Raw genomic sequence first — 26297 nt, 5'->3', positions numbered from 1 at the left:
CTTACACGTAGCGCTCATGCTAGGCTAACAGCTAGCTGCACCGGCGCCCTGCTAGGTGAGCGTAGCTTGACTGAGCACCACGCTCCAAATGTTTACACGTCCGTCCCCAATATGGTCCCCGGGAAACACGCGCAGGTCGCAGACACCGCACAGACACTTTATTTAGATTCCCCACACAGTGACAGACACTTCTTCACACACAGAACACAGACAGCTGCATCTCCTGACAAGTGAGTCAGGGTTTGTTCTGACACGGGGGGGGGGCACGCACCTCAACTTCCTCCTCTCGACGTCTGCGTGGACGGAGCAGATCTGTAAACCACATGGATAAGATGCTAGCCGCCTCCCTCGCAGGGCACTTCCGGGGTTGTTTCATTTATTGATCGTCTCCGGGGAAACGCAGGCGTGACGGTTTGTTGACGGAGCTGAGTGTCACGCGATAGTACTGTGACTGTTTTTTTGTTGACTTCCAGTTCTGCTTTGATAAAGTGTTGATTCCAGACGCGCCAGAGGAAACATTTCGGCGTTAGTTAGCATCTGAGTTCATGGAGATAACGACGAGTTTCAGTGATTAAAGGTAACTTTAAACAGCAAACTTTTATCTACCAAGCTAACGCTGTGCCAGAGCTAGGTTAACATTGGTGAATGTCTTCACTGAGTGCTTGTATGACATGTGATGAGGAGGAGGGGGGGGGTGTCATATGTTGAGAGTGATGCAGCTGCTGGTTTTCTCTGTGCACACAGTGATGGCCACGTTTAGCTAACCTGCGTATTTTCCTCTCAGGTTTGAACTCTCAATCAAACAGGCACCTCAGCCTTTGATTCAGGTGGATGAGCATGGCGGACAGCAGGGATGCCGGTGAGAGCACCCCTCTCCTGGACTCATCTGGGAGCAGATCTCCACCATCATCAGTGTTCCAGGGAAGGAGGCTGGCATGTGCAGCCATTCTGCTGGCTGAGTCCCTGGAGCGGGTTGCATTCTACGGCATCACATCCAATCTGGTTCTCTTCCTCAACAGCAGCCCTTTCTATTGGCAGGGCACGCAGGCCAGCCAGGCACCTCTGGTGTTCATGGGAGTCACTTACCTGATTTCACCCTTTGGAGGCTGGCTGGCGGACGCCTACCTTGGGAAATTCTGGACCATTGCTGCGAGCCTGATCCTGTATTTTACTGGCTTGCTGTTTTTCCCCTTCATTTCTAATGAAGACACCAGGATTCAACTGTGTGGAGAAGAGCTGGCGTTTCCTGTGCAGCCCGCTGAGTGTCTGAGCACAAACAGCACCCCTCCAAGCAGTATAACCTGCCCCATCCGGGCCTCATACTGTGGCCCCGTAATCTACAGTGGACTGTTTTTAATTGCATTGGGTGTGGGTTCAGTGAAATCCAACATCACTCCATTTGGGGCTGATCAGGTAGAGTATAAACAATATAACAGTTTATCTTAAGCTACAAGGTCTTTGAAAAAGATTTTTCTTCTGAGATAGGCCTGTGTAAGATTGGGTATGCAGTGTGACATAATGTCAAACATGTGATGGGATCTCTGTTGCATCATGATAGTTCACATAGACATGCATGCTCTTGATCATCGGGGCCATACACTGTGGACCATAATGTTCAAGTCAATGAAAACCCCTTTGTATTTCCGTCACTCACACGAAACCCCAAGAACAGAAATTTGAATGAAGCTTTGGAGGTAATAAGAAGTGAAACACATCACTATTTGGCAGTTTGGTGGCAAAATAATATCAGATTATGCAGAGAGATTTATGATTAAAAGGTGAAGTAATAGGAAAGTTCATCAATGGGAACATTGTTTCTCCCAAGAATCGAATCAAGAGTGGGTAAAAGCTTTTCAAAGGGGACTGGCAGGTCGAATACGCTTAGTGCTTGAGCCCACAGTACTCATTACATGATTTTCTGTCACGGCTTCTTTTGATCATTTTCAAACATGCAACATGTACAACAGCAAGCAAAATCCATATATCGGCGTAAACCCAGAAAAACACAGTCTTATGAAATCTCACAACAAACATAAAAAAGGCAACACAAGTAATACATCCCCTAGGTGCACAACACAATTAACTTCAAGTATTATTGTATAACATTTGAATTTCTCCATTAATGCTCCTTCTGCTGAAAGACACAACTGACAGTGGGAGCTGTTAATACCTTAAATTTGCTCAGTTTGAGTTCAATTTAAGATTTTAAAATAAAGCAAAGCTTCACTTTGGGCTTGATTTCTCTTTAAGGGATATTTGCACCTTTAAGCAGTGTAAATCGTGCCATGGTCAATGTGATCTTTACCTAAATTGCTATGCATGTTAAGTATAACAATCATATTTTTACACTTTGACAGAGACTCCACACTGAATAAGTGTAGATGCAAACAGCTGTTACTGGGCAGATATTCAAGTTGAACTTAAAGCAGGGTTCAGAAAGGAGGAAACTATTACACCTTTATCCCATTTTTATCCTCTTGTGAGTCACTGCAGATCTATCATGTGCCACCCTATAATCAGTGTAATATATACCTATCTAAGACCGATTCTATGTTTGACAACACTGACACAATATGGTAAAATAAAGGTTTGTCTTGTCTTGACATGACTTGGAAGACTGGGGGAACCATTTACTCTCAGTGATCTTGTGTCAGAAGTAAATATACAAGCAACGAAAGCAAAAATGCACATGTTGGTAACGCAAGACAAACAAGTGATTTTGTAACCGACACAAGTTGGAAGAGAGAAACCCCAGAAAAAAATGTCTGCTCAGCTTCAGCTTGTGAATGCTGTGACATTATCTCCCCTGATAATTAATTGTAGCTTCACTGCTGCATTTTATCCGCGCTCAAATACATAAGACATATCTACTTCATCACACATGATAACATCTTTTCCTCCACAGGGATAACTGCACATGGAATGGCTCAGTGTCATTATGAGAATAATATTATGGGCTTGCATAGACATTTAACATTATTGCAGTTTTTTCAGTAACCTAACAGTGTAGGTGTTTATTACAGCACATTTTAGAAGAATACTGAAAACTACAGAAAGCAAGAAGAAGAAGACACAAAGTTGATGTTGATTTAGTTTATATTTTATCACTCCCATGAGTAATAAAATAAAATTCCCCATCCCCTGTTGCCTAATACTTTCCCCATTATAATATGGGTATTTTCAATTCACGCAATAACAGGGTAGCACAAAGATTTCACTATTTATCACATTATCAAATTAAATACAGTCATTGTAACCATTTAACTTACTTTCACATCCCTGTCAGTTTCAGCTTGCTTCCTCTTTGTCAGTGCAGCTTTTCTTTTCCATTCTGTTCTCATCACTTATCAAGCTGTTTTATATAATGCAATTTGTAGCTTCACCAATGTAACTGTAACTTAAATGCATTTGATTTGAAGTGCTGATAACCAAACCTATTTGAAAGATGAGGGCTGCAAGTTGAGAATCAAACTGATGTGACTAATATGACTCAGTTAAGGGAATGTTCAGCGTTTATGGTCTTTTCCCTGAAATGGTTAAATCAATTTCTCTTAAATGATCTCCTTGAATGCGTGACAGAATAACAGAGTGATTCTTTTGTCTCTGTGTAACCTCAGGTCAAAGACAGAGGACCAGAGGCCACACGCAGATTTTTCAACTGGTTCTACTGGTGCATTAACTTAGGAGCCATCCTGTCTCTGGGAGGCGTGGCCTACATTCAGCAGAATTTCAGCTTTGAGCTCGGCTTCATCATTCCAGCAGTGTGCCTCGGGGTCTCTTTCCTCGTCTTCCTCTTGGGCCGAACTGTCTTCATCACCAAGCCTGCTGATGGCAGCGCCTTCACAGACATGGCCAAGATCCTGAGCTTCGCCTGCTGGTCCAAAAAACCCAAAGAACCTAACCTGCTCCGGTGAGAGCAGCATAGCACTTCTGTGTATCATTCAAAATAAGTCATTTTATACACCAATAGGAAAAAGCTGAGAGGAGACAAATTGTGCTTCCCAGTTTTGCTTCCTATTAGTGTGTTTTGTGCTGAAGGTAAAGGAAGCACATCACCCCATAGACTAGCAGTTAGTCCGCCACACAGCCTAACAAAGCGAGAGCGGAGGGGGACATTTCTTACATTGGTGGAAGCAGTTAACCAATTACAACAGGGTGGGCCACCTGGCCAATCAGAGCAGACTGGGCTATATCAGAAGGGGGGCCTTAAAGAGACAGGAGCTCAAACCAAGTGTTTCAGACAGAGGCTGAAAAGAGGAGCTGGAACAATGGACAGTTTTGTCCGGCAATAAAAGGTTGAATGACAACAGCATATTCACAATTGCTATGGTGCAGCATAGCATTCATCAGTCTTATAGAGGCATCTCTTTCCAACAGTGCAGCCTTTCATGGTAGAGTTTAGTAGGAGGATGACTGATCCAGTGGCGTAACACACCCAGGTGTTGTTGCTAGAACTTTATGTTAAAGCCTCTTTTGATCCCCCCTGTATAATTCTTTTTCCCCTCCACTGGTCCAGGCGTTTGTCTTCATTCCCCGTAGTGAATGTTATTCTGAAGTGCCGTTACTTGACTTTGAACCAAAGTAGCACAATCTGTTCAAAAACTTGACATTGAATATTTTAAATTTGCCAATCCCATAGCCTTTCAAGAATTTCTTATTAAGGCATTTTCTCCTGAGATGAGGATTATAGGCTTTAGAATAAAAACTCTCTCCTGTCTCTAGAAGTGCTTCTATTTAAGAGTGAGATGTTCACAAAGACAGCTGGTTAAGGGTCTCAACTGTATGTATTGGATTGTTGTATTATTTTATGTATGTGTTTGTTTTATGCTATGATTCACCCTTTAAATAGGATTTTGAAAGCTTATTTTATCTTTTTCTTTCTTTTAATTCCCATGAAGCAACAAACCAACATTATTGGACAGTGCCAAAGTGACTTATGGTGGGAAATTTCCAGAAGAGAAAGTAGAGGAAGTGAAATCTCTGGTGAAAATCCTCCCAGTTTTCTTTGCCCTTATCCCATATTGGACTGTTTACTTCCAGGTAAGATCAACTCATCAACCCAACATTTATGTGCTATTCTTCACATATGATGAAAAATATGAAGGAATGTCATACAGGAGTATTAGCTGTCTGGATGTCAATACTGTATGTACACACTTGTGTAAAAATTAGGGCATATTATTGACGATTTGCTTGAGACATCCTGGTGATCATGGCGTGGATAATTACTTCATGCTGAGACTCTAATCTTCATGTGTTGCAGATGCAGACAACATACGTCCTGCAGAGCCTCCATCTGAGGATTCCTGGTAGCTCGAACAGCACTGGGGACTCCCAACAGGTAAGTTAACATGGAGACACTCTCATTACCTGTTTCTTTTTAACTACAATGGCAACGGAGAGCGCATGCCTGTTAAAGATAGAGAAAAAAACATTCCTGGATCCTCCTCCTAAATCGCTTCCTCTTTAAAGGTTAATATGATCCCCTTTGGCCCACAACACTCCGTTCTGCCAAGTTTCAATAATACAGGGTCTGTAGTTTTTGCGTTGTCCTGCCAAACAGATAAACAGCAATGAACCTCCATTAGTGGAGGTAATTAAAAACACGGCATCTGTGTGGTTTGATATTGTGATCTGTTATTCACACTACTGCATACTTCTGTTGCATTAACCCGTGGAGCTCTGACCTGCCTACACATAAGTAGGTCTGAACTAGTCAGTAGGTCACTGCCACAATGGAAGGCAACAGCTGGAGGCTGCAGCAAAGGTTGGTAATACCCTGAGGATTAAATCAGAGTTGACTTCACAGACTAATACTTTGCAGATTAGCAACCTGCCAGTGATTGTATCTCAGCGCCTCCACCTGATTCTCCTTGGCTACTGCTGGCTTACCTGCATCTCCCTCTGACAGATTGTATGTTGAGGTCTGACAGAAACGCCCTCACTCTCTCCATATGATACACAGCCCCTCAAAAATCAATGGTTTAAAAGGAATGACATTGGAATAGGAAGTGTTGAATAAAAAGAACAGGTGCTCTTTTGCTTTTTACACTAGCAGACTGAGGCGACAGTGAAGTGCACTAACTTCATGGAAATATGAAGTGAAACACACTGGTTAACCACACAAGCAAACCTAGTGTTGTATAACCGGCACATATATAATCTTTTATTTCACAATAATAATCATTGAGTCTTGACACAGTCAGATTGTTCTTATGTAGTTTTCATGAGTCGTATTTCACATTGCATCTAACTTTAAGAACTATATTAGCTGGTTTTTCACCACAAACTTTTTTTTATCGGGTATCAAAAACGGAACTAAGCTTCTCTGCTACCAGCCTTGACACTTCTCAACATCAAAAGGGAAGTGAGATTAGATGCCTCTGTGATCCGCTCCCTCACCTCACCTGACACATTTCAATGGCTAAACTGAACAAATACTGTCTCTTCAAGGAAACAAGACTCCACACTCGTAATAATAATAGGTGGGAATGAACAGATCGGAGCGAATATGTCATAATAATTCATTGTCGGATTGAGTCCTCACGTAAATGTACTGGCCTGTATTTGTTGTAGGATTAGCGTTGTACAAATATTATATTTTTTTATTAAAACAATTATTATATGTTTTATTAAGACAACCTTTGCATCCTGTGATGCATATGGAGCATTTTTTTCCAGCCTTTTAGGCTTGTTATATATACACAAAGCAAAGTAAACTCACAACACTCTATAAGGCTGTGGTATGCATTTTAATCACATTGTCTAATTTCTATATATTTTGATTTCTAAAGAGGTAAAATTACCTATTGTGCCACAAAAAATTCAGAATTATCCACAACAGTTATTTGCAGTGAAATAAGCCTTTTCTTTTATTTCTTTACTTTTTATCTTCTCTTTAGATCCTAACCTGGGACATTTGATGTAGAGTGTGTATGCATACAGTACACATGTCTGTAGTCCATTTTAGGAAGTAAAACAATTTTCCCTGCCTACCACTAGACCTAAGCTTGTCAGGCATGACTACATCATTAATGCCAGGCTTTCCTTCAACAAGAAAAAAAAACCTCACTTAGCATTTTCTATCATTTTGAATATGATAATGTGCAAACAAGGGAGGAAAACACTCTCTAAGGAGCTGCGTATAGATTGCCAGTGGTTACTCCAAGAAATGGAAATTCAATTTGAGAATAAATGATGATATCAGAAGTGTTAAACCAGAGACACATGAGGAGCTGAGATGGCACTTGGAATTTGAATTGCAAAAATCATCTCCAGCAGTTTTCTCTCTTTCAATGCTCAGTCAGTGAGACGGTGCCTGAAGCTGCACATGCGATGTATTGTCTTTTTACCTAAATAACTTGTCATCCACTCTGCACAGTGTAATTTTTCCTTTCATAGATTACACTTCATGCTAATAGATTTCGATTCCTAATGAAATGAAAAAAATATATATTTTGGTCATGTTTACATTTATTATAATTAGAGCAATAATAATAATTCAAACAGGTTATCACTAATAATACTATTATTTTGACTGTGTTGTCTTTACTCTGATTTCACTAAATATTTTTAATTTCCTTATGCTTGGTTTTGACCACATGGGGGTGCCAAAGCAATATCAAGGGCAAAGTACACAGACTCACACGCACACTCTCATGCACACTCTCAACTGTGTTGGAATTCATTGGCATTCTCTGTAGTTTTCACGCTTTGTTGCCTTTTTTACACAGTTTTACCTCATCTTTCTCCTCTGGTTCCCACAGATGACGTTCCGCTTCCCGACCGCCTGGCTCACCATGTTTGACGCAGTGCTCATCCTTATGCTGATTCCCCTTAAGGACAAAGTGGTGGACCCCATCTTGAAACGTCGCGGCCTGCTGCCCTCCTCTCTGAAGAGGATTGCAGTGGGGATGTTCTTTGTGATGTGGTCGGCTGTGGCGGCGGGTGAGTGCACTGGCAGACGCGTCCCCTCTGTGCTGTCACATAAGTAGGCCAGAAGAACTCAGGAAACAACAAAGTTAGCACTTGTTTGCCATGGTAATGCCACATGTAATCAATGCTCAAAAAGGCAACGAGCTATGAAGCTGCAGTTTCTCATCTACATAATCTTAATTTCAATCAAAAGAAACACCTCACCAACAAAAGCCAGCACAAATGTATCATGCTCTATGTGGAATACTATTGCTGAGGCATTTTTGATCTGCCCTTGGTTTGATTTAGAGGTATTTGGTGAATCTTTTTTTCAATCTCTATCGTGTTGTTTTTCTATGGGAATTAGCACTGGGTATATGTTCCATATGTATTTATTGACACTGAATCATAACATCATTTTTAACCTGGCAAAGAGGGACCAGAGTTACATCTTTCTTCCTCGTCCTGACGAGCACAGGGGGAGCTGTGGCCTCTCACTTATTTGATCCTGAATGACTGCAGCCACATGCAGCAGTGCTGCTCAGTCCTATTTACTTCCAGCCTGTGGATTATTTTGAAAATAAAGTCTCATCCAGGCCTGTCAGTGGGTGCTGCTGCATTGATACATCCTGGCTAAAATGTTCTGAGAGAGACACAAGCCCAGAGGCACGAAGAAAGCAAATCAGTAACACTCCTTAGAATCAATGCACATTATATTTCCCACAACTACTGCCCTTTCTTCTTTCTCAGATGCACAATGCTTCTGCCACATATAATATGAACATGTTCTGTCATTAGTGACCTTTTAGATATTGGCTGGTTGGCCTCAACCAGATTGACAATTGATTGTAAAACATGAACTGAATCAAATTTTAAGTAATTGTGCAGGATCATAATTTTATTTATTAGTTTATTAAATATTTTGTTTGTACAAATTTAACTAATAATATATATATATATAAATAGGAGGAACTAACAAATACACAGACATTCAACAGTTTAAATTACATTCATATATGTCATTTGAGAATAACAATGTCAGCTATAATTGACCTGTTGCCATAGGAATATTGCAAATGTGTGGTGATAGGGTAGCAGCCCCATAAATGCTACTGATTCCTCCCTGCACTATTAGATCACACTTACAGGGTATGTGTTGTGAGATTCAAAAACCTAAGATTGTCAATGTTATTAATGTCAAGTAAGCCATCAGCACTAACAGATTTGTGTATAAAAGTCCTCATCACATGGACGATATTATTTGACCATAGAAAGGAGTATCACATGTTTTTATATGTGGTGAAGGTCACTGATACTAGCAGGAATATGTAAATACAGGTGAATGGGATCTTATAGACTGAATGTGTAATATATATAATAAAGCAAATAATACTAAGCCTTTGTGAGGTGAGATTTTAGTTTACTGAACTCTCGTCCATATTTCTTACTTTATTCAAATGTAGTGAAGCAGAGATGAGAAAGTTTGTTGAGGCAGAGCAGTCAGATGGTGTAGTTACTAAAGCCTCACTTAGCCAATCTGAAACATCTTTTTCAATCAGTGTGATGTGGCAATGGGTCTATTAACCAAATCTGATGTGTCTATTTTTCTGTTTAGAGTAATGTTTTCTTTTCAGAGCACATTAGCAGTCCTAGAAGGAAAGGTGCTCTAACGTCGTTAGATGTTCAAAAGACATTCGGGTATTTACTTTTCCATTTGGCTCCATGAAAGAAAGTGCAATCCTTGCATTTGAATTCAAGCCAAATATATGCTTAATATTGCAGGAAGCAATTTTGAGTGCTGGGAGTGGGGAGAAAGGGTTTGAATGGTGCCGTGTTGTGGCCATTGGTCACAGATCAGGCGAATACACAACTAGTGTGTAACACAGTTCTGACCTGGATTTTAGGAGTGGAATCAGACGGCTGGATCCAATCGTACAGTAATATGCTCTGTGAGTTATTGAGATGCAGCGTTACTGAAATTGTATCTGCATCTTATTGTGACAATTATTCATCCAAGAATAATTTCCTGAGCCTGCGTGCTGTTTATCCTCAGTATTGCTTGCTTTACGTTATTCAGTCACAAACATTGACTCCAGGGAGCTGCCTTGAACTGTTATATATTTTTAGCTGGTTTTCTCTCAGCCAGATTTCCATATGTGCTCATCTGCATCTGTCCACTAGTTGATGGTTGTGAAGGAACCAACTGTGGCATCCTCCTCCCACAGAATATCCACTCCATCACATTGCATCGTCAGCCTGCCACTCTGTGTCAACGATCTCGACCATACCACTGCTTTTCAGAGTTAGAATCACTTTCATCTGCATGTGCAACAATTGTGCCATGATAACACTGGTGCAGCGATATTTCACAGAATTTCATTGCACGCACTGTGTGACATGCGTGGCACGAGGACAGCTGGACCTCCCATACAGTGCAAAAGGATGTCTGAAGATATGCTGTCAAGCGGACAGTATGGACTGATTCTGATCCCCATTTCTTTTGTGTCCCAGACGTCAGACACACGCTGGGCCCAGCTCTCTGCCGACACTGCTTCTGAAGAAATGTGTTTTTTAGTATGTTTAAGCTCATTCTCTTAACTTCATGGTCCAACCTCCTTCAATGGCTCTAGGTGTCCAAAAGACTCTATTTTTTATTTTTTTTAATAAAGCTGTAGCAGAGTTGCCAGGGATCACACTGGTTTGTCTGATGTGTGATGTTTAGTATGGGAAATGAAAGCCGGGATATGTGTTTATAGTGAGAGACTAGCTCTGGGCAGCCCGGTGGCCTGAGATGGACGGCCACTATTATTGGCGAGTCGGATTACAAGGCTACAACTCCTCTCAAATACAGCATTAAGTGTGCTTATGATAGGAGACTGTTTCTGGGAGTTATCTGGAAATAGCCGCTGGTTACATGATAATGGCTATCGAATAAAGCTTTTCAGAGGCGGTAGGGGTTGATGACAACTGCTTCGCTCTTATTATTGAGCTGTCTGCACTCTTCCATTGCTAACTGCTGTAATATAGAAGCGTGCAGATGTGATCTTAATGAAGTGGTGGGGTAGCCTTAAAAAACAAGTTAAATCCTAAATGAAGTGTCACTGAATCCTGCAGCTCTGGGCGTGTTTAGCTGTTTGTTGGTGTCATGGACTTCACAGTGATAAATACTCTAACAACTGTTTCCTCATTCTGACTGAAATATACAAGCTTTTAAATTAACCCAATGCCCTGGTTACACTTTGTCTTTAGTGTTTTCACAATGTTGCAGCCTTATACCTTACATATACGTGTACAGTTTTTTAAGGCAATTCTTTGTCCATGTTATTATTTTTTTTAATTCCTCTACGCTCAGCTAACCATTTATGTACATTGTTTTCTGTGTGTGTCCCCTCAGGTATTCTGGAGACCAAACGCCTGGAGATCGTCAAATCAAATGGTACCATTGACCAGGTGCTTGGCAACGTTATCTACTACGCTGCAGATTTACCCATATGGTGGCAAGTGCCTCAATATGTGCTGATAGGAATCAGCGAGATCTTTGCCAGCATTGCAGGTACAGTTGTTTCACGTCTCTTGTAAAATCTGCAGCTTGTAGAAGCTACCCCCTACGTCTACAATCAGGAAGACATGATGATTCAAACTAACAGGAAAATACACTACCCATCTGAACAGTGTGTGCTAAAAACAGACAGTGTCCAATCTTCCAAAGCAGAATGCAGTGAAGAGAACCTGGTCAAAAGGGTGAAATACACCCTTTTTGACCAGTTTGTTTGATTCATTGCCAGACTCCAGCAGCTTAATGTGTTTGTGGGTTGTATTTCAGAGTAAATAGTCCAAGATGTTGATCGATAATTGATTTTCTCGCACCACTGCAAGACATTGTTCAGTAATGGGACATTTTATAAATAAGGTGTGGATAAAGTAACCTTACAGTTGAAATGATGATGAAGCTGTGCACTTGCTTTGCCTTTGGCAGCCGCAGACTAGCATCACATTAGCCCTCTTCCTCTGCTCATTGTCCAAAAAGACAGAGTGGATAAGAAGATGGATAAATACACAGATATCTACTTAATGCTGCACAATCTGTCCCTGTGGGCGTAGTTGAAATTTCAACACGTCTAGCATCATAGTATAAACTTTTAACCCCTGTGTTCAGTCAGCTGGTATAGTGTTGGACATTTACCATGAATGTAAAAATGTCCCAGCATATGGAATATTGTATGACAGTGTATGCCCTGCCCCCTCCACCACACAGTCGCACTGAAGAGATCATCAAAGATAAAATACAATTTGCATTGACATGACTATATATCCAATTAGCATGCTTACTCAGCTGTCACACTGTTCATAGGGACATATTACACTCGAAACAGAGAAAATAAAGGTATATCATCATTCAAGTTATTAAGATGCTGACAGTTACATTTGCATGTAGAGCAAAGAGGCAGGGAATGAGTCTTAAACATCCTCAAATGGTACACATGAACACTTTTCGAGGCATTATACTGTGGACAAATGACAGGAGAACCAAGGGCACAGTCCTTGGCTTCCCGCAACACTAACTGTGAAGTACAATTCCCCACTCTCTTGCACTGGGTGGGATGGATAAAATCAAAAACTTGGTAAAATAGCTGGTTCAGATTTTTTTTTTACTTGAGCAAACTTGGTGAATCAAATATCTGACAAATCAAAGCACTCTGTCACATTGAGGTAAAACTCCTCTTTATCCTATTAAATTAATACAGCAACATTTATTGCTTTCATGGTACAAAGGGAATTTCTGCAGGTTTAAAAATCTTTCACTGGGGAGCACAAAGGAAATTGATAAATCTCCAGAGAGGTATCAGGGTGGCAACCAAAGATCTAAAGGCACATGCCTCAAAACCTCAACATAATAAAACCAAACTATCTGCATTACAAAACACTACTAGTATGGATCGTAACTTGCTGTAATGATCCCTTATAAAGGTTCTAAGCTTCGTAATAACGTCCATATTTATTATTTGTTCCCTTTAAAAGAAGGCGTCTACTTGGCTGAAATCCCTTGTGAACAGTTTCATCTTATATCTTCTGGTAGTAGATGGAGGAATTTCTTCGAAAAATGTATAACTCAAAGAGTTTTTCAGAAATACAGCACATGGACTAACTTCTCATAGTATGTCCTCAGCTCTGATTTTGCTTTCAGTTCAGTAAATGTCATTCCAAGATGTCACCATTATCAATATGAGGCCACCCACAATCCTGCATTTGAAATCTGGCAGAATTTGATTTACCCAAAAATAGTTTTCAAAAAACAATAAAATTGAATCCAAGCAGGTCAGAAAGGTTCGTGCTGGAGCCGACAGCGGCCAACATCTTTTTGTTAATTTATTTTTATCAGCTGACAACCACTCCATAAAAGATGGCTCTTGTTCCTTGTGAGCCTTGGCCTAAAGACGAATTCCCATTTCATTAAAAGCCATGAGGTAAGGACATTTTCCCCTGTAATACAATAATGTGACAAAGGTAGAAATTGTTGTAATGTTATATAATAATGTTATATCAAGTAGTGTCCATTAAATCTTAGACAAGCATGGGAACGACAGAAACAATATCCTCCTGTATGAAATGAGGGCAGCTTATGTCTGTGAGACATGTACTGCAATGTGGCAGCCGTGCATTATTTGTTTCTTACAGTATACTCTGGACAATGCATGCACAACAGAAATCTACTCTCTAATTGTGGTTATCTGTCTGTCTAAATGTTTTTTTTCTTCTACAGTCATGATCACGCCCTCAGGCCTTAATTATCTTGTGATTTGAGTTTGTTAAGGCCACTGGCCATGATTGAGTCATTCTCCTATTAGTACAGATCATTTTTGTTGTTGTTGGCTCTTCCATATAGTCCTAACTTAATTTCCACAATTAGAGTGAAGATTGAACCATTACCACTTTTTTTCTCACCACAGTGGAAGGATTATCTGGCTGATCCAGTTACTGCTGGTTTTTATGCAAGAGTGAACATTTGTCATCTTTTAGTATAAAATCCACAGATCCTAAGATGTGTTTATCAATAATTTGATAATATTTAATAAAGCCCTTGAGCAGAATGAACTCTGGACAAATCTGTCAGGGTCCCTATGAAAGTAAAATCCAGACATAACAAAGCTATAGGGATCCTTAAAATAAACTTAGCCTCCTCTCTCCCTGCATACCATCCCACTGGGTTTACTTCAAAGGAAATTGGCTGACAGAATTGTGACATACAGTACGTCTGGTTAAGAGGAATATTTCCCCTTAGTCTTCTGTTGGAATAAATTGGTTTAAAACTTCAGGTGCCATCAAACTTCCTCGCTGCAGTCCCCAGTCTTATAGGACGTAATGTAATTCTCTGCACACAAACCACCCAGGTCTTTCTCCTCTTGGGCAATAAGAATATGCAAAAACTTTTGCAACATCATTCCCTACAGTATTTTAAATTATGATTTGCAAAATGTTAAAGGCTAATGTTGTTTTCTAAGAAAGAAAAATCACTCCTTTAACAATGCCTATAGGAGGAAAACAATTATATATACATTTTAATTTCCATGCCCTCCCTTCTATGTCTGTTTCCTCAAATAATTCTGCGTTTTGGTGGAGAAAGGTCAAGCTGTTTGTTCTGCGGTGTGGTGAAAGACGTGGAAATCACTGATTGTATCACAGACAGACAGGAGCTGGATTTAACATAATGCTACAATTCTGCATGGTTTCCTTTGCTCTTTGACAGAGCTGTATCTGCAAACCCTCATCAACCTTTGCTGTCCCCTGTGATGTGCGTAGCTATTGACCAGTGTTTGTTGCTATCAGAAGGTTAGCTCGGGATATAAACAAATGTATTGTTGTGAACTCTGTAAAGGTCATTCTAGTTTTCCACTGAGTTTACATTATTTTTGGCTTTGCTTTTATCTCATTTCTTTTCAGATGTAGATTTTTTTTTTTTTTCTGCGTGGCTAGCGCAGGTATCTGTCAGGAAACTATTCGTCACACTAATTTGTGCAATGTCCTTCTACCAGGAAGGTCTTGAAACATATTTAACTGTAGCTCCCTAATCTCTCCTGACAGTTGTAGCTATAGGGCCTCATTTGAAAAAATCTCATGTTTGAGGTGCCATGAAATTATCAATGTCAGCTTGCAGGCTGACAGATCTTAGGGCAAAAAAAAGACAGATCTGATGTTTTTTCTATTTCACTCCACAGCTTCTTTTCTCTACGGTCCTTTGCCCATTTTCTTGGTTTTGTACTTCTTTAATGACATACTGAATACTGACTGATGATGCTGAGTGTTATGCTCTCCTGTTTTACTGTGCGCCACATATGCAACAGAGACCAGTGGAAAATAAGTTCCCATGCAGCCTTTCAGTTTCTTATACACCACCATACTAAAAGCAAATCAGTCTCTGTCACAAGAACTGATTTATGCATGCATACCTCATATGTTCCACTATCACAGACAGGAACTTGGCAGTATGAGTTCTGCTTAGTATATAGATAAATGGCATGTCACACTATCACTGGCTGCAGCATGGGAAACCTTCTGCTGCAGGTCACAGCATGTAAAGTGTAAAGTGTTCTTCACTTGTTTACTGTAAATCCTAAACTTCCTCGACAATTAAATAAATATCTGATAATATAATAATTCAAAAAATGTCCTCTCTTTGTCTCACAGGTCTGGAGTTTGCCTATTCCGCAGCCCCCAAGTCCATGCAGAGTGCCATCATGGGGCTCTTTTTCTTCTTCTCTGGGATTGGCTCCTTTGTGGGCTACGGCCTGTTGGCTATTGTCTCCCTTAAAGAGATTGGCTGGATGTCATCCCACAAAGACTTTGGTAATACATTCAATAACTTATCACATGTTTCTGCAGGTGGAAAATTTAACAAACCTAAGTAAAAGTAAAAGCAGTGGAGGGTTGATGCATAACCTGCACATGTGTTGTATATGGGCCGTTGTACAGTATATACACCATATGTACTTTATTTGTCTCACCACAGTTTCATAATGACAGAAAAATACAAATGACCCACAGCAGCACTGGGAGGAATTCCGCCTGTCTCAATGGCCTGTTAAAACATTCATAAAGTTTTTACCATCCTTTGCAAAATTCCACCTATTCAGCTTGAAGTAGATTCTGGTTTCACTGTGCGCATTCATGCGATGCGATACTGTTCTCAGCAGGCAGGCTGACCTCAGGTTAACAATGGCTTTGCTTTGTAAGTGCTTTTTATGTTTGCCCCCTCCCCAATCTGGACATATCCTCCTTAGTAATATTCCCACCAAGATTGGTGAAAAATCCATCCTTCTTTGCTTATTTTGTACACAACGACAATTGTGAAAACAATACTCTGCTCCCCTGGATGGATGACAAAGGACCATGTTCCTCTATAATGTGAAAGTGGTAATTCAGAGTAATAGTATGATCATCAATTATCTGCCCTCCTCTAAACTAGACAGAGCATTTTAGCTTCTCGCAGTTCACTGGTTTGGTTTTCGAGAACTTAAATTTTTTGGTTTAGGTTTTGTTCGCATTTGTTCCTATATATCAGCCATGGCTAAAAACAGTTGGCAGGAATCACATTACACTACCTGCAGACAGACATAGTTAGGGGCTAGCTAGTGAACATAGCAGAGCATTTCACCACTACAAAGCCAGTGGTTTCCCCTTAGGGGCCTAAAATAGAGGGCCAAAAAATTAAATGTATACTGGACCTATACCCATCAGGCAGTGCGTCTGCTCTGCAGTCGTGACGTTGATCTGAAACAAGCAATGTGAGACTCCACTGTGTGAGTAATTGATCCTGTGGTTGTCTGAAATACATGATGGTGATAATGATATTGGCCAGCTTTGAACTTACTTATTACTTGACTGAATGTATGGACTTGTGATCAAATTGTTGTTCGATCACATTGATTAAAATGCAGATGTGTATTTTCCAGGGACATACCTGTGGACTGTTCATAGCTGGTGCTGATTGAGTGTGTTTCCTATAGTGTAAAAAAAAGAATAGAGATGTCAGACAACAAAAAGGTTTGTATAAATCTGTCCACGTGGTAGAATGAATAGTGCGGTGGTGGCAGCAGATGGATGGGCTTTCCAGCAAGAGGAGCCTCCCAACACAGATGCACTTTTCCCTGAGCATGCGGTTAATAAGCCAACACTGTAAATTGTTTACCCACAAACCCCTAATAGCTAATTAATGTGTCCCGACAGGTAGTGGAGGGTGGGGGGTGCTTTTGATGATGTTAGCACTGGAAGATGCTTGGCATGCTGCAGAAATCCATCCTTTGCCTTGCTTCACTTGAAGGACAGTTAAACTAGAGCTGGATTGCCTGTAAGACTCCCTTTTTCGCTTTAGAAAACAAGTCATTTAAAAGGTGAGCTGTGGAAATGGAACAAAACATCCTCCTGGCCACTGATAAAAGACACATGGCACAAAGCTTCGGCATTAAGTGCAGTCAGGAATCACGCAGTTTGTTTCCGTGGCTGTTTTTCACTGTTTGTTGGATGTTGGCTTCTTCCACGTCTCATGCCTGTCTAGGTGGAAGGGATTCAACTTATTTCCATTGCTGCGGGCAGAATGGTGTGCAGTAAACAGCATCTTGGGTGAGCTGTGCTGAGTTGCAGTGCAGGCCTGAAGACAGATGAGCAGCATTAATCACAGGCTGGGGGTCTGATTGCATAGCCCTGCTCCTCTTAAGTAAAGCTGTCCCTGGAGCATTACATGGAGATGCCACTGCTGGTCTGGCATCACGCTGGTGGATGCTCAGCTCTCTGCTGTCGAGCTCTAGCTTCATTTTCCCTCACTCTGAATAAAATAATTTTAGTCAGCATAGATAAAGTGTCACAATAAGAGTCTGTCCTTTGCTACTATATTATCTGCTGCTTTGGAAGCTAGAGACATTCAAGGCTCATATTCTGCAAGAAGGGAAGGAAAAATCATTCAGATGACTGCACCCATAACGCCACTGTCTTTTTTTTTAGTAGTTGATTATTCAGTAGAGATTTAATCTATTAGAACTATTCATGTTCTGCATTCTCTTAAGAAACCAAGGTGATGCAAGTGATGTTAATAAAGAAGGAAACAGTGACTACAGTCATACACTGTGATTGACTGTCCCTGTGACTAACAGGAACATGCGTGTATGCTTACTGGCCCCTTCCTCCTATGTCATCAGTTTGAACATAGTGAGATAGTACATAAGCAAAATAATTGACTTGAACGGCTTCTTCATTTGAAATACAGAATGTTTGCAGTTCATCACTCGACTCACTTTCATTGACAAAACTGTAGCAATTGGCAAAAAGAAAATTGACAAGTTCTCTTCTTCCACTTTTGAACTGGACAAAACCTGAGCTTTTAAATTTGTGATGGCCATTGTTCGGATTCTGGCTTCTGGCATTTTATGGAAGACAAATGTTTTTTGAATCAATTGATAGGAAGAATAGTTGTTGTGTCAAGATTTCAATTTGCTTGGTTTTAGTTTTCCATTCCTTCTACTTTTGTACTTTTGCATGAATTTCCTTGTTCTGTAATACCTCTACACTTTGAGTGTGTTTAGTGTGTTTTCATCACAGTCAGTGTGTATTTGTTGAATATGAACCCCAGACACAAATACATTTTTCTCAAGGTTGCAAATAAATGCAACCTGGACATATATATGAAAAAACCTAATGTAAAAACAACTTCATTAGTTTCTTGTGACATATTCATACTCATGTTTGTGACCTTTCAAAAAACACAGACATAACATGACTCAAAAACAGGCCACTTTCTGAGAGTCCTCTCAATTGAGTGTCCAAATATGAATGACTTTACCAGATAACATGTGGGGTTGAATGACCATAAATGTGACTGAAAGCTTATGGCTGCAGTCTGCAGAGCTGTGGTGAAAACGGTCATACTATATTTCAGCCACATCTGGTTTCAAACTTAAAATGCTGAGCTTATGTGTTGAAATTATTGATCTTTAAAATCCCACAGCACATCCCCCCTCCCCCAGCTGCATCTGGAGGAGCAGTCATTCATCACGCTCTTTTATTTCGTATCTTTATAAGGCTGCATGACTTCGAAGCATCTCATCCTCCTCTGTCAAATATCAAACCTGCACTTTCTTCACCAGCATTATCCTTTACACACAAGGGGGCTTTTATTTCCAGAAAATGTCTCTTTGTTGTATTTAATATGTTCCACCTTTGTGCTGGGGGGGTTATTCACTCAAAGTGAATGGGTGTTTTTGGAAGCCACTCTGGTCACATGACAGGAAATGGCCTTTTCTTTGAGGTGTTAAAGTTCTGACTGGTCTCATATCAAATGTCTAGGACGTGTCCAGACGTTCAGAGTGAGATGACATTCGCACATCCGGCTCATGAAGTGTTCACACTCAGTGAAATGTTTTTATGGTGGTATATTTTTATGTGTCTTAGAGGAAGACATTCATGACATATCTGTCAAATTCAACATGAACTCTTTTTCTCTCTGATACGGATGTCGTGATTTATTAATTTATCTAGTAGACAGAGGCAACTGAGAGCCAATGAACATCACATGTTGTGGTTAGCCACAAAACTCAAAACAGCGTCAGTCGTAACGGTTTTACGGCTGACGCCTGGCGGGCTGCAGAAAATAACTATATTTCCAGCTGAAACAAACATGACTTGATTCCCTCTGGTTTCATTCGGAGCCTGAGGATGGCACTGAAAGCACCGAAGCATTAAAATGTTGGGTCATTCCACTGAAGGTCTGGATCAATCGATCCATTTTTAAACGTTAAATTGATATTGACCTGTTTCATCTGGACTCACATGGACTGCTCAAACCTACTCGCAGGTAAAATGTCTCGTGAGTTTATATAACTCAGATAATAGATGGCTGACCTTCTGTGGGGGAATCCAGGGTATTCACAGTCACGCTCATATTTGCTAACTCATAGCTGTGTAACAGGACCTCTGGGCAAACGAGTGGAAACCTCTGACTCAACTTTTGTTCTTGAAATTGTTTGAACTATAGAGCGTGGAACAGGAAATGTCCAACTTTTAGAAAGGCTCTGGTTCCATAAGTAAATTTCCCATTCATTTTCTCGCTTTGACGTTTCAGAAAATCCTTATGAAAGACTTTATAGTCTGAAACCAGGCTGAGCAGCTACAAGATAAATCGTGACCTTAAAAAATTTGATTCAGAGCAAAATATCCTGGAAAAAGGAAGAAAAGGCAAAAATCAAAGACTGTGCGCATAATTAGAAGACTGAAGGAACTACGCAGCCCATAAACTATTGTGAATGATTCATTTCAAACAGTTTCCTGCATGCTTCTACTAAAATTTGACTTTGTTAATAAAGTGCTACAGTATATGCCCTGTCCCAAGTCCTCTCTCCCTTGGCCCTACCCCTAGATACGAAGTGCCCTTTGCTGGGAGTGTCCCCTCCAAACAACTCGCTACGTCATCAGCAGCTGACCAACATTATTATATGACAGACAGTATCAACTAACGTTATAACCTTACAACCGTTATCAACCAACATTATGATAGTGACACATCTGACAACTGCGGGACATGTTTACGTGCTTTTTTTTTTTTATAGCGATTTTCATAAAACGCTGTTATTTTGTAAGATTTTATTCTTACATTTATTAGAACTTACCCACAGCAGTCGCCATGTTGATTTATTTCGTCTGTTCCTAAAGCATTCAGGAATCAGGGGGGTCCTGAATACACCACGGTTGAAAGGGTGTTTGAAGGGCTAGAGAATCACTCCCCCTACATCACATAGAGAAATGAGACAACGCTACCCTCTCATGGCCACGTACAAAATGGAATTCTAGGGCTAAGGCGTGAATTGGGACAGGGCATTAGTGTCTTGTATGTCTCTAGAATTTCATATATTGTAGTTACCTATCTTAGTAACACAGAATCATCATCGTGCAGTCCTTCACATTCTCAAAACATATTTTTCTTAAAACACAGTTGATCTCATATGAGCACATAACACTGTTTCACAATCTCCTAGCTTGTGGTGAGTCTACCTTGGATGGTTTCAACACTATGGCTGATAATCAAAATCTCTTATGAAAAAATAAATGGGATTTTTACTTCTGGAAACACACTGTTGAGCTCTATATCCTCTCTCGCTCAGAATTTGTCGAATATTTATGACTCTACTCTAATTTTTTTTTTTTACACCAATTCCTTGTTTAGTCTTTTGCTGCTGTAATTAGCCTTCCTTCCATATTTTCCCGAAAGTGCTTAGCAGCCGAGTGAGCCCTGGGGGGCCGAGGCTGAGAGGAGGAGGTAGAGCCTCACTTAATGTTTAATGAAATTAGAACAAGACGCCTCAAAAAAGTGAAACCTTGCACAATTTCCAGGACTGTTTCAATAATTGGATGGTACTTTTTATTTTGCCAGGGCCCCTTTTTTCATTTCTTGTGTGCTAGTTAAGACAGAAGTTTGGAAATCTAGAACAAAGGTGGAGATCCAGTCATCAGCCAGAATTTTTTACATGCTCGTGTTGACATTGAGTACCTGCCCAGGAGAGCACTCTTGAATATGTTCCTTCATTTTATTTTCATACTCATATTGTCAAAGCTCAGGATATTGCTGCTGATGTACACACACACACACACACACACACACACACACACACACACACACACACACACACTCACACACACACACACATTCCCTCTGCATGATTTTTATGCTATATTCCTTAAATTTTGAAAGCGGTACCGCTCTGTTAATTAAGACTGCAGCAGCTCTCGACTCTCGGTGTACTATCTGTTAAAGTGAATTATCGATTGAAAATTCAAGCACCCCCTCACCACAGACACGCTTTTCCTATGCTCTTCCTGTCAAGCACATTGTTGTGCGCTTCATGAATTATTCAAACACCGCTTTGGTTTTTGATCTGTCACAGTTTAAACCTGAGACCAGATTAAGATGACAACAAAATAAATTAAAACTGCGACGGGGGTCAAAGTGTTTGTTAGGTTTTTCCATTTGCCACTCATTTCATTAATGCTCTGGCAGAACTTCAGAGTCAGCAGACGGCTCTCTGTTCCTAGATCAAAGGTTTCACGCAATAGAGACGGCCCAGTGCACAGTGCATCGACAAAGAATCTCTCCCGTGTGATGCACCCTATCATCACCGTGTTTCTTTATTCCCCTCGATTTGTAATTATCCACAGAAGCATGCACACAACAGAGACACTGGGAGAGGATATATCTGCATGCACGATACGCATGGTGACATTATAGAGTTTGATCTGCTCTACTGATCGCAAGTGATTGTGCTCGTCACCGGGATCACTTGTTTCAAATTAGTAAAGCCTGCTCTTTGATTAGTAGCCAGGGACGCCCTGTTAAATCACAGGAAAATGAAGGTTTCTGTGCTAGCCGAGGATACGTTGAGACACAACAGGATGTATCTTAATGGCTTTGGTAATCTTCTTACTTTTCCTCCTCTGCCAGTCAAAATGTGTTAATGCTTTGTTTTTATTTGCCTTTAATAATTTAGAACTGTTGCCTTGTAAATGCAAAAGTACATGGATGCCTCTTAGTAAGGTTCATACCTTCGCCAAGGCCCAACACTGCCCTTATAAAACCATATTTAAATCCACTAGATCTGGATTTGTACTTGGATCTGCACCAAATTGCACTCACTTATAATATCGGTCGCCCATCTGAAGGCAGCAGGACACATATGTTGTTAAATCTGCAGCATCCAATTAGAGCAGTGCTGTGCCAGAGCGCAGCGGCATTACACGTGGACACCGCTGTGCTTACCTAGATAAAATCACATCAGGCTGCTACACTGCCACACCTTCACACACGAGACGGGTCAATTCTCTCTCTTATAACTGCCACTCTGCCGCTGACGGCATATTTTCCAACATTTAAGAAGATCATCAGCCCATGTTGTTTTCTTCACAGCCATCTCGAATCGAATGCTGCTGCCCTGCCTCACATTTAATATTTTTTTAATTATTAGTCATTTGTTTCTATTATCGCTGTACTAATGAGTTTAATAAAAGGCATCTGCCACTACCTGCACAAAACCTGCTCTAAATCTTCCAGATGACAATATAAAAGCTTCTTTTCATTCATTAAGCTGCTGTTGTCATGCGTAACTATCATTGACGCAGCAGTTTCATGGTTACAAATGTTCCTGCATACCTGCATCACATGAACACAAGTGGTTTAATAAAGTAAAACATGTAAAATAACGTGAAATAAATAGAAAAATCTTTAGACATCTTGTATAAGTCCATAAGCACCATCTTGACCCAGGAAGCTGTTCACTTAAAACTGACAGGCGTAATTAGACCACACTCCTGTATACACACTCTGCACACACCCTGCCACGTGAACAGGCAGAACATGGATTCAGAATTTCTCCCAATACTAATTAAAATCATGCCTGCCGCTCGTTCTCTGACTCTTTAATGCTGTGACAGTTCCACATTGAGAGGCTAATGGGAGCTCTTTGAGAAGACCGCAGATCGCTCCTCAAATATACTCATATGATGAAATAAGATATGGGTATATGGTGAAGCTGTGTATGAAAATTGAATCTTACCCAAAAAATAAACATTTAAATGTGCTGTATAATCACTTAAATGTGCTGTAGCAGGAAAAAATGAAAAACAAAAATCCTGCTCGGCCTACAGCTCACCCCAAAATGTTTCCCTCTCCAGTAAAGTAGTAAACAGCCGACTCTCACGCTGCTGGCTACAAAGTCAATTGGTCTGGCTGCCATGGTCAAGAGGACAAAAGCCGCTCTAATGCCAATCCAATTGTCTCCATACTTGTACAGTGGAGACAATTGTATTTTAGTGAGCTTTGCACTTCCTGTAAAACCCCAGCAAGGCGAAAACAGGATTTATTTAGAGCGTTCCTCTTGAGCTTTGTTTTTGAATGAGGACAACCACTTCAATCAACTGGGCAGCAAATGTTAAGACAATTAGAATTTACAGATTACTGGTTGAATCCTCCAGAACCGGGCTGGAAAAAATTGTTTGGGAACGTAAACAAATAGCGTCGTTTTTTAAATTACTGAAACTTACTGTTCAGCGTGTGCTCAGCTCTGTGTTTCCACAAGTCACATTTCAGTCCCAACAAGTCACAGTGCGAGCATCACTTTATTTTTTCCTTCTTTTTGTATTTGTACTCAAGTCCCAGGAGGGAACAAGCAGTCCTTTAATACCGATGAAAGACTCCCTGGGTCAAATCACAGCCGAGGGTTCGTATTAGTCTGTTATTTATGAGACTCCAGTCCCACATCACCAATGTCGCCTTTCTGTGTCAGCGGCGAAGCATGGGGTCAACTGTCTCTCACAGCATTGAGATGAGAAGTAGCGAATGATCCTGCTGCCCCCTCTGAATATGTCTTGACTCACTGTTATCTTCTTCACATTTGCATATTTTTGTCATTTTGCCGCAGTTTGCAAAGCAAAAAAAGTTTTAAGTGACAGTTGAATGCCAGTGTCGCTGAGGCTCTGTATCCTGTTATATAAAACGATAACACCCTGGTTTTCTCTCTTCCAGGTAATATCAACGACTGCTCTCTGCACTACTACTTCTTCCTCCTGGCAGGCATCCAGGGCTTAACCTTGCTGGTCTTCCTTATTGTCTCTGTCAAGTATGACAAGCAGAGGGGCAGAGCGGGAAGCCAAAGGCAGAGACACACCTCCTCATGACCCCAACACCTGCCCCGTTGTCCTCCCTCACCATACCTGCCTTCTCCTGTCAAATCACCCAGTGCACAAAGACCCTGTCAAATGGTTTCTTTACTAATCACATCCTACAGAAGCTTGGGTTACCTCACACGTGATTCTGTCATGACTATGTTTATTATTTATGTTGGTTTTAGCTTTTATTTGGATATTCTCTTTCCTTCTTACAACCACAATGGTTTTACAACACTGGGTGAACGCACAGCTTAAGGCAGAAGCCATGTTTGAATCGTTCCCTAAACACCCATGTCTTTACTCCTGTTGCCTTTCTGTGATCATTTGCACTTGACTTGAGAAGTGGTTCCATAAAAAATGCGACATGTTGTTTTCTAATCATGAAGGATGTTTTATAGATATATAGACTTTTACTTTGTGTTTTCTAACAAAATCTTATTTTTTGACTAACTCGCTAAATCGTCATTTTACCAATCCTGGTGTGATACATGTATTTAGTCAAACCGACCCTGCAGTGGTTTCTGAATGTGCAGTGCAAATGTGAAACTGGGGTATTGGATGCATTAAATGTACATGAATCATTTAGAGTCTAAATGATGCATAGGTATTAAAGGTCTAAATTTTAGACCTTTAATACCTATGCATAGTTGTCATCACATTGAATGGGGAATTGTAATCTAGAGGCTAATTTTATGTTTTAGTGTTGTTACAGATTTTCAGAAATGATGGCTATAACTATAGAGGCAGAAAAGGGTTTATGTTTGAATAAACACAGTTAGATTTGTTTCAATAATCTAAAACTTAAATCTAATATTGAGAAACAATTAAAATGTGTGATTGCACTCTGTGTAGTCCACATAAGCCCATCCTATAAATCTGCAATTAATCTTAAAACAGCACTGTACATGACTAAAGATATAACTCCTTGTGGTAAAAATACTCCATTACTCCTGTGAGGCTTCACAGAAGTTTTTAATTTCTGGTCAAACTGAAAAATCAGCAGAACTAATTACAAAGTAACCTTTAACATTGAGTGTAGCTCTGAAGATTTCTGTGGCATTAATGCTTGGAGTGAAGTATTAGTTGTTTAAAACATAACCCATTATTTCTGTTTTGTGCTTTTCATTAAAAATAATAATAATTACTTTCAGGTACCTTTTACAGTGTTATCAGCTTTGCCAGAAAAAAGCTGGCAAAGCTTCTGATTGGTCGATGTATTTATGAGACTGTGATACATTTGTATTGGCTTTATACTGTTAAGAATAATATTAGTGTGTGGATCTTTTCCTCAGAACAAGTAGAGCACAAGGTACTGAATTTACTCTCAGGGCTTGAGGAATAGTGTCATTTGACATGACTGTCCAGGAAATGTAAAAGTGGCTTTGAAGCGAGTGGAGGAGTGGTTAGCCCATGATGTCAGTTACATTTGTAACACAGCACATTAAAAGACGAAGCTATGTCTCTGATGGTATGTAATACCTTTTAGAGCGATTTTAATTTGTGTTTAATTGGTTGGAGAAATGGATGTTCCTCGTTTTATTGCATATTTTATACACATACTTGCTTCATCATCTTAAAAACATCTATTATGTTTATTTTGGATTTTCATTGTGTTTCATGATGCTGTAAAACTGGATTGTAATTTCTGTGGTTATGTTTGCTGCTAATAAAGTATATTGAATTGAGAA

General features: G+C 40.2%; 1 protein-coding gene across 1 annotated transcript; it reads left to right on the top strand.

Annotated features, from left to right (window-relative positions):
* Window positions 1-257: 257 nt before the first annotated feature.
* Window positions 258-26297, top strand: slc15a4 (solute carrier family 15 member 4). Its single transcript, XM_020093926.2, has 9 exons — window positions 258-577; window positions 785-1413; window positions 3618-3910; window positions 4899-5040; window positions 5264-5341; window positions 7767-7947; window positions 11309-11467; window positions 15598-15756; window positions 24467-26297. The coding sequence occupies exons 2-9, from the start codon at window positions 832-834 to the stop codon at window positions 24616-24618; spliced, it is 1746 nt and encodes a 581-aa protein (XP_019949485.1). The 5' UTR covers window positions 258-577; window positions 785-831; the 3' UTR covers window positions 24619-26297.

Source organism: Paralichthys olivaceus, chromosome 4 (assembly GCF_024713975.1).
Source record: "Paralichthys olivaceus isolate ysfri-2021 chromosome 4, ASM2471397v2, whole genome shotgun sequence".
Taxonomy (NCBI): domain Eukaryota; kingdom Metazoa; phylum Chordata; class Actinopteri; order Pleuronectiformes; family Paralichthyidae; genus Paralichthys; species Paralichthys olivaceus.
This window is presented reverse-complemented; position numbering and strand designations above follow the sequence as displayed.

Excerpts from the sequence above, each read along its gene's own strand:
- slc15a4 (XM_020093926.2), top strand. The coding sequence starts at position 832 with ATGAGCATGGCGGACAGCAGGGATGCCGGTGAGAGCACCCCTCTCCTG. Across the intron at positions 1,414-3,617 it reads CTCCATTTGGGGCTGATCAG|GTCAAAGACAGAGGACCAGA; the intron begins GTAGAGTATAAA and ends GTGTAACCTCAG. Across the intron at positions 5,342-7,766 it reads GCACTGGGGACTCCCAACAG|ATGACGTTCCGCTTCCCGAC; the intron begins GTAAGTTAACAT and ends TGGTTCCCACAG.